General features: G+C 39.5%; 1 protein-coding gene across 8 annotated transcripts in view; it reads right to left on the bottom strand.

Moving 5' to 3' along the window:
• The window catches only part of LOC134340959 (neural cell adhesion molecule 1-like), a 688943-nt gene that overhangs the window by 64871 nt on the left and 611469 nt on the right, over positions 1–12603 (bottom strand). For 7 of the 8 annotated variants that reach the window (XM_063038579.1, XM_063038578.1, XM_063038580.1 and 4 more), the window contains one exon: positions 8545–8725. In XM_063038579.1, the coding sequence (XP_062894649.1) occupies positions 8545–8725 (181 nt within the window). Of the gene's footprint in view, positions 1–1923; positions 3093–8544; positions 8726–12603 lie in introns of those variants that run through there. The other variant, XM_063038582.1, reaches the window with a different exon arrangement.

The raw sequence follows: 12603 nt of genomic DNA, 5'->3' as shown, positions 1-12603 counted from the left end.
GCACAGGTGTACCTTATAAATTGGTCACTGAGTGTATATTCTATAGACCTCAATCCAGTTACCCATTTCACACACAAAAAAAATCATTCTGTACTTAATTGGCCTGAACAGATTAGATATGGCAAAATTATTTCCCATGGTAGGAGAGTCTAGGTCAAGAGGGCATGACTTCAGGATTGAAGGACGTCCATATAGAACAGATATGCGGAGAAATTACTTTAGTCAAGAGGGTGATAAATCTGTGGAATTTGTTGCCACGAGTGGCTGTGGAGGCCAATTCATTGGGTGCATTTAAGGCAGAGATATATAGGTTCTTGATTAGCCAGGGCATCAAAAGGTATGGGGAGAAGGCAGGGGAATGGGGATGACCGGAAGAATTGGATCAGCCCATGACTGAATGGCAGAACAGACTCGATAGGCTGAATGGCCTACTTCTGTTCTTATATCTTATAGTCTTTTGGCTTTGTATAAACCAGCACAATTATTTAACAAAATTTTGCGTGCCAAATCCAGATTTAATTTTCATTCAGGCATGGATATTCCCTAATGGAAATGCCGTTAGTACTAGTGTGTTCCATCTTAGTTAACAACATTGATTCCTGCCTGGTAATAGTCAAACATCCAGCTGGATACAGCTCACATTGAATAATTAAAAGGGAGTCAACCACTCAATTACTGACCGTTCTGTGGCAGAGTACCGAATCATTCAGAATTCGTACCAGTGCCAAAAGCAACATGTGGATATTCTCTGGCAACAGTACAGCAGGCAATTTGGTTGGACTGAGCCAACTTAATTTCAGCCAATTCGAAAAGCACCCATTTCAATTTCCTCAATAATTAATTTTCCATCAAAGAAGCTCATGCATTGTGAAAACAAACATTAGTTATATATATAATTACACATTTTTACAATGAAAACTGTGATATCATTCCGATCCGTTAGGCTTAGCTTAGTTTTGAAGTGATTACCATTTGCTTTATTGCAGAAATATACAAGTACAGGAAATTTTAGTCAACAAAATAAAGTTATAAAAGTTATGTGGAAATTTATCTATAACCCTGAAGTCTTCGTGAATGTATAACTTTTGTAAAATGTGATGTGACAAAATGGAACCTGTGTGATCCCTGAGTGCTTTGCTGTTTGTTGAAATGTTTAGCTTGCAAGCAGAATGTGCTTTATATCAGGATGTATGTTTATGGCAGGTAGTGTTTTGACAACAGAGAAAAAGAGGACACAACTGGCATGGGGGGATAAGCCTAAAAAAAACAAATGGACTGATTCAAAGAAGAGATGCACAGATCCAGATAAGGAAGAAAGGCCAGTATGGGATGAAACAACCTCAAAGACATGAAGATAATGAATTACTGGTCTCTGTAAAAGTAAAATAGTTTGTTCTGAGCTCTAAGATTGAAGCTACCTTCCAACGATTTAACATATGGAGGTGTACCTTCCCTTGCAAGTAATAAACACGTCTATAAATTGATCCACTCTAAATCTGTTGTAGTTTGTTATTGTCTATTAGAAGACCTAGCTGAACAGTACGCGACAGGTACTAGCCACATACCTCAAGTAGGAATAAGGCAGACTCTGTTTATAATGATAAACATCCAGACATGAGTACATTTCTGAATGCATTACAAATTAATATTTTGTGTTGACTATGATCTATGTAATCTATTAATTATGATGAAAGATTTATTCAGCAGTAGAAACATAAAATTAACATTTCAAGGCAGAATAAATTTTTCCTTTGACTGTCTAAATCAGGAGTTCCCAAGCTTTTTTATGCTATGGACCTCTATTGTTAACCCAGGGGTCCATGGACCCTAGGTTGAGAACCCCTATTCTAAATCTTTTGCAGGAACAACCTAATTCCATTTTGTAAGCAGAAATTTACAATATTTTTCAGATGCTGCCAAAGATTGCACAATTAAAAGATCTCTACACAAGATTGCTTTAATCTGTGTTGTGTTTTAATGAAAAATATAATTCTCAGCTACATAGTCATTAATTATGAAACATAATAAATAAAAAAGCATATAAAATAACTAAATTTTTGTTCATGAAAACTGTTTATTTAAGGAAATAGAATTTAGTCAGTGGTGCAGGTTCAGCAAATCTTAACACTGCCTCCATAAACCTTGGTTATAATTGACACTTGTTTAAAAACATCTGTTAAAAAGTATGATCAAATTAGAGTCTCAAAATTTAAGGCAATTCTAGCCAGAGCTTAAGAACTTAGGTTAACTTGCTTACAGGCAACTAAGAGGAAAATAGAACTTAGAGCGATGATCTATACATGACACTTCCAGGACCTTCCTGTATACATACTAGCAGACTGGTATAGAATTAAAACATACGTAACCAAGCTATGCACTGAAATAAGCTTTGTCTGCATGTGCTTGCAGTAACACTCAAATATTAATTGGCAAAATACTGCAAAAGATATCTAGTTATCAGTCCTGGAACTAGGTTCTTGTCAAAAATGGCACTTAATCTTTTTATCAATTAAGTTTTAAATTGGCAATAACTTTTTGTTGAAATTCCTTTGTAGCTGTTGCAGATGCAATATTTAAAGTGATTTTTGTTTATTTTACACACATATAGTTGCTAATTCCTTCCAGCCCTGGTCCCAGTCATCAGGCTGTCAGGATACATTAATGATTGTTGGATGGTGGAGAGAGGGAAGGTGTAGAAATAGGAAAAGAAATAAACTGGCAAATGAAGTGATGGAGAATAACAGAACCTTGCAACAGAAAGGATCAGAATTGCTAGTCAACAGAAATTGCCATCGACAGAGAAATCAGCAATCTTTGAACAAATTAAACAAGTGTGCAAAGCACAATAATTCATGAAACAACTTCTTTTGTTCTGAATAAAAATGATACAATTTTGTTTCTGGTTGGGACACAAACGTACAAATTGAAAATATGAGTTGAGTTCTCTGGGTGGAGGTGGGGTGGGTAGGGAGAGAAACGGCATGCCTTTACAAAGGTCTACAACATCAGAACAACCAAAACAGCAGGAAAGAGTAATGAGAAGACTGTGTATGAAATGGATGAGCCACCCAAAGTTGCTGAGGCATTTCCATCTAAGGACAGCAAAACGAGTTGGTGAAACAAGGTGACCAGTTCAGACATTAAAGGGTTCAGAGAAAATACAAGGATGATGGAAATACGTAAGTGGAAACAGACAGGTGTGAGATAGGGAGGAAGGAAAAGGGATGGGGTAAGGGGGGGAGAGAGAGAGAGGGGGGAGAGAGAGAGAGAGGAAAAAGTCATAAATACAAACACAAAAGTAACAGGAATTTAAAATAAATTAAGTACATAAATGTTAAATTGAAATAAAACAGATTAGAGAAATATTTGTGTAACATAAAAAATGTAAGTATGCTTAATTTTAAAGCAGAAATGAAAAATACACTGAAGTCAAAGATTATATATCATGGTTACAGGTTAAAGGGTGTCAAACTGGGTTGGGAGAATGGAAATGACCATATAATGTACAAGATGGAGCCGAAAGAAAAGGTAGTCTTGGTGTAGGACAACCAAAGCAGCAACAAGGTTGGAAAGAAAGGATTAGGAATGAATGTTTTGCTGGACTGGCAAATATTAGCTGCATTCAGTTAAATGATGGACAACTGTTGCATTGAAAAGCAGTCCTGCACCCATGCTGAAAGCTGCTGGTAGAGGTAATTGCTTCAATGATGTCAGAGGCCGGTTAGCACCAGAGCTCAACATGCAGACTTTCGCACTCTGCTGCATCCCCATCAGTTGTCAGTTCAACAAACCACTAAAGCAGGGGTTCCCAACCGTTTTTTATGTCATGAACCCCACCATTAACTGAGGGGTCGATGGTCTCCAGGTTGGGAACACCTGCACTAAACTCCAGAATACAGCCAACAGATTAGCTGAAATATTTACTTGCCCCATTTAATCACTAGTGACCCTCATGAAGTGAGTCAAGAGAGTGTTTATCACTGATACTGTCATCATATGAAAGCAACTTAACAATGGAAAAATGACACGGTAGCATATTCCACATTTCAACGTTTTTAACCCAGCAAGGAAAGTTATTTCTACCAGCATAGAGTTACATTTCCTCCTTTTAGTAAAAAATATTAATTGCTCTTATTTTGTAAATTTAATGAACGTAAATCAAATTGGGAAGGTATTCTGCTGTAGTCTCTGCTATGCAGCTGTTATGTTGCAGATTTATAAAACACTAGTTAGGCCACAGCTGGAGTATTGGTGTTTGTAGTGTTTGCATTTTTTTGATTTGTATTTTTAGCTGGTTTGGCACAACATTGTGGGCCGAATGGCCTGTTCCTGTACTGTACTCTTCTTTGTACTTCTGGCTGCCCCATTATAGGAAAGATGTGGTGGCTCTGGAACAGGTGTAGAAGAGGTTTACCAGGATGATGTCTAGATCAAAGGAAAGGTTGGACAAAATAGGGTTGTTTCTTTGGAATACACATCAAAGTTGCTGGTGAACACAGCAGGCCAGGCAGCATCTCTAGGAAGAGGTACAGTCGACGTTTCGGGCCGAGCTCCTTCGTCAGGACTCCGTCGACTGTACCTCTTCCTAGAGATGCTGCCTGGCCTGCTGCGTTCACCAGCAACTTTGATGTGCGTTGCTTGAATTTCCAGCATCTGCAGAATTCCTCGTGTTTGCGTTGTTTCTCTGGAACCGCAGAGGCTGAGGTGAGACCTAACAAGGTTTATGATATTATGAGAAGCTGAGACAGAATGGACAACCAGTATGTTTTTCCCACGAATGAAGTGTCTAATATTGAAGGGCACATATTTATGGTGAAAGGGGTTAAGTTCAGAGATGTGCAGGACAAGTTTTTTACACAATGAGTGGTGGGTGCCTAGAATGTGCTGCCAGGAGTGGTGGTGGAGGCAGATACATTAGATGCATATAGGCATTTGAATGTGGAAAAAGTGGAGGGGCATTGTGTAGGCAGAAAGGATTGGGTATGATTCAGAACATGAATTCAGAACAATATCATGGACCAAATTAGGCCTCGTCCTGTGCTGTACTGTTCTATGTTCTATAATAAATAATTGAGAATAATTGACAAAGCAGTCCAGTCAGTCGTTCTAGAAATCTCTTTGGAAGCACTATCCAATTAACCTCACTTCGCTGCTCTTTTCTCATATCCACAAAGTATTCCTATATCTCCACCTGGTATTTACCCACCACCTCCTTGAAGTTTTTATGAATAACCAATCAGAGGCAAGTAGTGCAATGTTGTAGTCCTGTCCCAATGCTGTATCTCTAGCCCTGGTCTTCACTGAACAAAGGAAGATAAACTTGGGAACATAAGTGACCAACTGTGCAGATGTACTGGGAAGCTTGTTATTTTAATATGAGAAGTTTTCATTTAGTGGTACTTTTCCCAATTCAAAACTGTGGTATCATCAAGCCATCGTATTGCAGCTGAATGCACTGGTATGCGCAAAAGCATGTGTCATATGGTTTTGTTTCCATGAATGTGCCATTGCTTGTTACATGTTGCAGTTATTACATTCTGTCTAAAGATGAGAATTACAGTTACATAAAGATTAGCTTTAATTGTCACATGTACATTGAAACATACAGTAAAATTTTGTGTCAACGACCAACACAGTCCTAGGATGTGCTGGGGGAAACCCGCAAGTGTTGCCATACTTCTGGTGCCAAAATAGAATGCCCACAACTTACTAACCCTAGCCCTAACTGTATGTGCTTTGGAAGGTCAACCATCAAGCTCTTGAACTAAAGGTGATAACTTCACTCGCCCCATCACTGAAATGTTTTCACAACCTATGAACTCACTTTCAAGGGCTGTCCATCTTATGTTCTTGATATCTATTGCTTATATATTTATTTTGTGTGGGCACATGGCCAAGTAGTTAAGGCATTGGACTAGCTACCTGAAGATCGTAAGTTCGAGCCCCAGCAGAGGGAACGTGTTGTGTCCTTGAACAAGGCACTTAATCACACATTGCTCTGCGACGACACTGGTGTCAAGCTGTTTGGGTCCTAATGCCCTTCCCTTGGACAACATTGGTGTCATGGAGAGGGGAGACTTGCAGCATGGGCAACTGCCAGTCTTCCATACAACCTTGCCCAGGCCTGCGCCCTGGAGAGTGAAGACTTTCCAGGCGCAGATCCAATGTCTCGCAAGACTAATGGATGCCTTTACCTTACTTTTACTTTATATATTTATTTATTATTTGCACCGTTTGTTGTCTCCTGTACACTGGCTGAACTGCCATGTTGGTGCAATCTTTCATTGATTCTATTATAGTTATTATTTTATGATGGATTCCTTGAGTATGCCTCCAAGAAAATTGATCTGAGGTTTGTATATGATGACATATATGTACTTTGGTTATGAATTTACTTTGAACTTTGGAATGCAGAGGGAAACTGGAGCACTGGAGACCAACGCTGCCACAGGGAGAATGTACAGACTTCTTTCAGACTGCGGTAGGACTGGAACCCAGATCGTAGGTGCTATAAAATGATTGCGCTGACATGCTAATGTGTACCCACTCAATGAATAAAATGACGGAAATAAGAGGGCAGTCCGTGCACTTGACACTTCAAAAAAAAATTGGAGTTTACAGAAAACTGTGTAGATATAACGAGGCAGATTTCTTAGACTTAGTGGAGAAGGGCTTGGTCATTTAGGAGAAGAGTAGGGGAATTCCTTTACCTAGCAGGTTACAAATTTTTGTAACTGCCTCCAAGAATCTGCCTGTTCACTGATAGCAGTAATTATGTCCAGACAGGCAAAAAAAAAAGCCAAGGCACTTTGATCACTTTGCACTAAATTGGACCTTTTCTGTTATAATTGTATTCTTTCTTGTAAAAATGTTGTTTATATTTTCTTTTAAATGCTATTTATATGATACTCTGTGCCAATGATGCTGTTGCAAGGATGTTTTTTATACTCCGCCATCAGATTTCTGAACGGACAATGAGCCAACCTATGAACACTACCTCACTATTTTTGGCTCTCTTATTGAACTACTTATTTCTTATTGTCATTTTTTATATATATCTTATTGTCATTTATAGTTTTATTAATGTATTGCAATGTACTGCTGACACAAAACAACAAATTTTACTACATATGCCAGTGGTATTAAACCTGATAGGGTTGTAAAGAAAGCTTTTGGCACATTGGCCTTCATAAATCAACGTGTTGAGGACAGAAGATGGGATGTTATGTTGAAGTTAATTAATTAGTGAAGCCTAATTTGGAGTATTGTGTGCAGTTTTAGTCACCTACCTACAGGAAAGATGTAAATAAGGTTGAAAGAGTACAGAGAAAATTTACAAGGATGTTGCATGAATTGGAGGACCTGAGTTATAAGAAAAGATTGAATAGGTTAGGACTTTATTTCTCAGTAAGTAGAAAATCGAGAGGAGATTTAATAGATATGAGGGCTGTAGATAAGAGTAAATGCAAGCAGGCTTTATCCTCTGAGGTTGGGTGGGAGTACAACTTAAGGGTGAAAGGTGAGAAGTTTAAGGGGAATGTGCGGGGAAACTTCACTCAGAGGGCCGTGAGAGTGTGGAATGAGCTGCCAGCACAAGTGCTGCATGCAAGCTCAATTTCAATGTTTAAGAGAAACTTGGATAGGTACATAGATGTAGGGATATGGTCCCGGTGCAGGTCGAAGGGTGTTGGCAGTTTAAATGGTTTCAACATGGACTAGATGGGCTGAAGGGCCTGTTTCTGTACTGCACTTTTCTATGACTCTATGTCTGATTCTGAATCTAGTAACACCAATGTGCATGACAAAAGCTTGACTTGATTGACAAAGTAATGGAGCCTTTTCTACCCCTCATTTATTATTTCATTGCACATACAAACTGCAAATCTTCCTCAGTTACAGACTACCTACTATTGTAAAAATACCCTCTACCAACTTTAGGGAGCTTCTTCCTTTCCCATTCCTGATCACTTGAATGTTAGTCAAACCCCGGCTTTGAGAAATTCACTTTACAGTTTTCTGGAGATGGTTTTAAATCAGAATCACTTTACATCACTCCTGCCCGTGATTTTCTATTGAAATTTACATGAGCAGGCTGCTTCCAGAATGTTTCAATGTACAATGTGATAAATAAATATGAATCTAAGCTGTGGGTCAAGGGTAGCGTCTACAAATTTTAAGTTGGATGTTACTAATGTGTCTATTCTCGATGGCTTGAAGGATACTACTGCTGGTGGAATATTACACTCTGCCTTAAAGTAAGGTTCCAATTACATGTTGGGTTGACAGCTGCACAAAATGAACTTGCATGGCACATGCAAAAATATGATTTGAAAATCAAGATCTTGGATTTTTTTTTAAAAAATAAGTATGCAAATCTATCAATTTTCCTACAGAGAGGAAAATGAAATTGAAATTGCTCTCTGACAAACAGATAGATGAAAGTTACATAGAGATTACAATTTTACAAGCTGTACTAGACTTGGGGATGCAGCATCTTAGCAAGACTTAGTGCAAATAATATTTCAAAGCAGCTTGAAATCGTACCTGGGACGACAGTGGGTTCCACAGAGGTTCGGAAGGAGATGGAACCTGCCTCTGATCTGCCTTGCCGATTCTCAGCCACCACATACACTTCATATTCCGAGTTCCACTCCAGGTTTCCGAGAATAACGTATTCGCTATCAGCTGGCAGTTTCATCTCAGGCTTCCAGTTGGAGTGATGCTTCTGTGGAAGGAGCCAACGGTGAACAGAGAGTCAACACAACCTGATCTTAGCTGGATAAAAGTTACCTCTCAGGACTGCTGAAGCTTCTCACTGATAAGTTACAGACAAGAGTCAGAAAAATGCCAGGCTCAGACACAAGGGATTCTGCAGACGCTGGAAATCTTGAGCAATGCACACAAAATGCTGGAGAAACTCAGCAAGTCAGGCAGCATCTAGGGAAGGGAATAAATATTTGATGCTCTAGGCCAAGATGTTTTGGTCCTGACATTGACTGCTTATTCCCCTCCATAGATGCTACTTACTGTTTACCTCTGCTGTGACAGTATCCATTTTGAATTATATTTTATTAACAGTAATATTTGATTTACGTGCTGTGTGTGATATAGTATGTATTGTGGGTGCACCATGGTCTGGAGGAACATTGTTTTCTTTGGTTATATATATGTACTGTTAATGACAATAAATTTGAACTTGAACTTGCCTGACCTGCTGAGTTCCTCCAGCATTTTGTGTGTGCTTCTAAATGTTAAATCCATCTCTGTATTTCTATCATGTAAGTATTTGTAAATGATAAATGGATTTATCAACAATTTCTTCCGGACTAGAGGCTATGAGCTATAAGCAGAGGATGGACAAGATTGGGTTGTTTTCTCTGGAGCAGTGGAGGCTGAGGGGAGACCTGATAAAAGTTTATAAAATTATGAGAAGTATAGATAGGGTAGACAACAGAAACCTTGTTGTCCCTGGGTAGAAATATTCAAAACTAGAGGGCACAGCTTTAAGGGGTTTGCAAGGGAGAAGTTTTTGCTCTTGGAGAGAAGTAGGTGTCTAGAACATGCTGGCAGAAGCAGTATTGAGAGCAGATTTAATCATGGTGTTCAAGAAGCACATGTAACGGAGGGATAGAGATGATGTGCAAACAGAAGGGATTAGTTTAATTTGGCATTGTGTACAGTACAGACATTGTGGGCCAAAGGGCCTGTTCCTGTGCTGTAACGTTCGATATTCTATCACAGTAGGGAGATATTGCAGAATTGAACTTCTAGGATGATTTTGATCACTATTCACTCAGTGCCTGATTTTCCAATGCATTCTGGGCCTTTTTAAATTCTTTTTGGGATAGAAGTTTATAATCTGGGTTCTGCAGTGAAAGCATCCAACCACCCACCTGGAGACTAAGACAGCCTGAAGATCATAATGGCCAGAAACACAATTAAAGAGCAAGACTGATGGGATTGTGGTAGAAGAATCAAACATGAAAGGTAAATGGTTTTCAAAGCAGATCTGGGTGAAGTCAAATGTTAAACTGTTTTCAGTTAAAAAAAACTAAGAGCTGTACAGAAACTGGCAATGGGATTTCTAACCTATAGTTCTATAGTCAATTATATGAATGGAGTATTAATTCCAATAAACTTTGCTTTGTTGGAGAAGCCAGAGAGTGATAATAGAGGGCTGCCTCTCTGACTGGAGGCCTGTGACTAGTGGTGTGCTGCAGGGATCAATGCTGGGTCTTTTGTTGTTTGTCATCTATATCAATGGTAATGTGGTTAACTTGATCAGAAAATTTGTGGTTGACACCAAGACTGGGGGTGTAGAGGACAGTGAGGAAGGCTATCATGGCTTGCAGAGGGGTCTGTATCAGCTGGAAAAATGGGATGAAAAATGGCAGATAGAATTCAATGCAGACAAGTGTGAGGTTTTGCGCTTCAGTAGGACCAACTCGGGCAGGTCTTACACAGTGAACGGAAGAGCACTGAAGAGTGTGGTAGAACAAAGGGATCTGGGAATACAGGTCCATAATTTGTTGAACATGGTGTCACAGGTAGATAGGGTTATAAAGAAAGCTTTTGATAAATTGGCCTTCATAAATCAATGTACTGAGTACAGAAGATTGGATGTTATGTTGAAGTTGTATAAGACATTGGTGAGGCCTAATTTGTATTGTGTGCGGTTTTGGTCACCAACCTACAGGAAAGATGTAAACAAAGTTGAAAGAATGCAGAGAAAATTTATAAGAATGTTGCTGTGTCCAGAGGACCTGAGTTACAATGAAAGGTTTGAATAGGTTGGGACTTTTATCCTTGTAACATAGAAGATTGAGAGGAGATTTGATAGAGGTATACAAAATTATGAAGGGTATAGATAGGGTAAATGCAAGCATGCTTTTTCTACTGAGGTTGGGTGGGACTACAACCAGAGGTCATGGGTTAAGGGTAAAAGGTGAGAAGTTTAAGGGGAACATGAGGGAAACCTCATTACTCAGAGGGCCATGAGAGTGTGGAATAAGCTGCCAGCACAAGTGGTGCATGTGAGCTCAATTTCAACACTTTTAAAAGAAGTTTGGATAGGTACATGGATGGTAGGGACATGGAGGATTATATTCCCGGTGTAGGTCGATGGGTGTAGGCAGTATAAATGGTTTTGCCATGGACTAGGTGGGCCAAAGGGCTTGTTTCTGTGCTGTACTTCTCTATGACTATATTGTATTGCTTCGAACAGGCTGACTCCTGCTCTGATGCAGAACAAAATACAAATGATGTATGCCAGCATCTGTAGATGCAGGGTAACAGATGAAAAATGCTGGAGCAACTCAAAACTTTGACTGTTTATTCATTTCCATAGATGCTGCCTGACCTGCTGAGTTATTCTAGTATTTTCTGTGTGTTGCTCTAGATTTCCAGCATCTGCAGGATCTCCTGTGTTTCTGCAGACTCAGGGTTTTGCTTTCAGAAGGGACAAGAATTTGTCTGAACTGCTGTGACGTTTTTGTCCCATCCTTGTGAACACAAAAAAAATGAGGAGTTATAATGAAATGCTTGGAGTTCTGCGTGTGAAATTGAATTGCATAAATATTGGGATCATGTGTCTTTGCCCAAGAAGAATCACCTCCAAAACCACCTATAATTGTAGAAACCCAAAGGTTCAGACTCAATGAGGCACAACAGTTATGTGTTGGTTATTGATGTGAACTATGTATTTCATTGCATGTAAGAGCTAATCTTATCTTAATTTGTGGGTCAATGGAAAGTTGTACATTCACTCCCCAGTACAGGAACAAGGGCATATTATCTCAGCAGAATAGTGAGTGGAATGGTGAGGTAAACTTTTAAAATGGATGCACAGGTGAAATGAATATTGGGGTTCTGTTGGTTTATTGAAATCACTAGTACTTATTGCCCTTAAATGAGAACCACGGAGTTTATAGAACTGATTATTGATAAACTGTGTACAAGGGGAATGTTGATAATGACTCAAGACATCCCAGTCTTATTGTGATGTATCTGCAATCCCTCAATCTGCCCTGCAGCTGTAGTATATTTCACACACAGAAGTCAAATGAACCCAATCCAATGCACCCACCCCCCCCCCATTGATAGCAGTCCTTTTGTGCTCACTGCAGAAAGGTTATTCTTTCAAGAGATTCTGCAGATGCTGGAAATTCAGAGCAACATACACAAAATGCTGAAGGAACTCAACAGCTCAGGCAGCATCTATGGAGGAAAATAGAGAACATAGAAATCTACAGCACATTACAGGCCCTTCGGCCCACAATGTTGTGCTGACCATGTAATCGACTCCAGAAACTGCCTTGAATTTCCCTACCGCATAGCCCTCTATTTTTCTAAGCTCCATGTACCTATCCAGGAGTCTCTTAAAAGACCCTATTGTATCGGCCTCCACCACCGTTGCCGGCAGTGCATTCCACGCACCCACCACTCTCTGTGTGAAAAACTTACCTCTGATATCCGCCGTGTACCTACTTCCAAGCACCTTAAAACTATGCCCCCTTGTGTTAGCCACTTCAGCCCTGGGAAAAAGCCTCTGACTATCCACACAAACAATGCCTCTCATCATCTTATAAACCTCTGCCAGATCAC

Source organism: Mobula hypostoma, chromosome X2, assembly GCF_963921235.1.
Source record: "Mobula hypostoma chromosome X2, sMobHyp1.1, whole genome shotgun sequence".
Lineage (NCBI taxonomy): Eukaryota > Metazoa > Chordata > Chondrichthyes > Myliobatiformes > Myliobatidae > Mobula > Mobula hypostoma.
The sequence above is the reverse complement of the archived record's forward strand: the minus strand, read 5'-3'. Positions and strand labels throughout refer to the sequence as shown.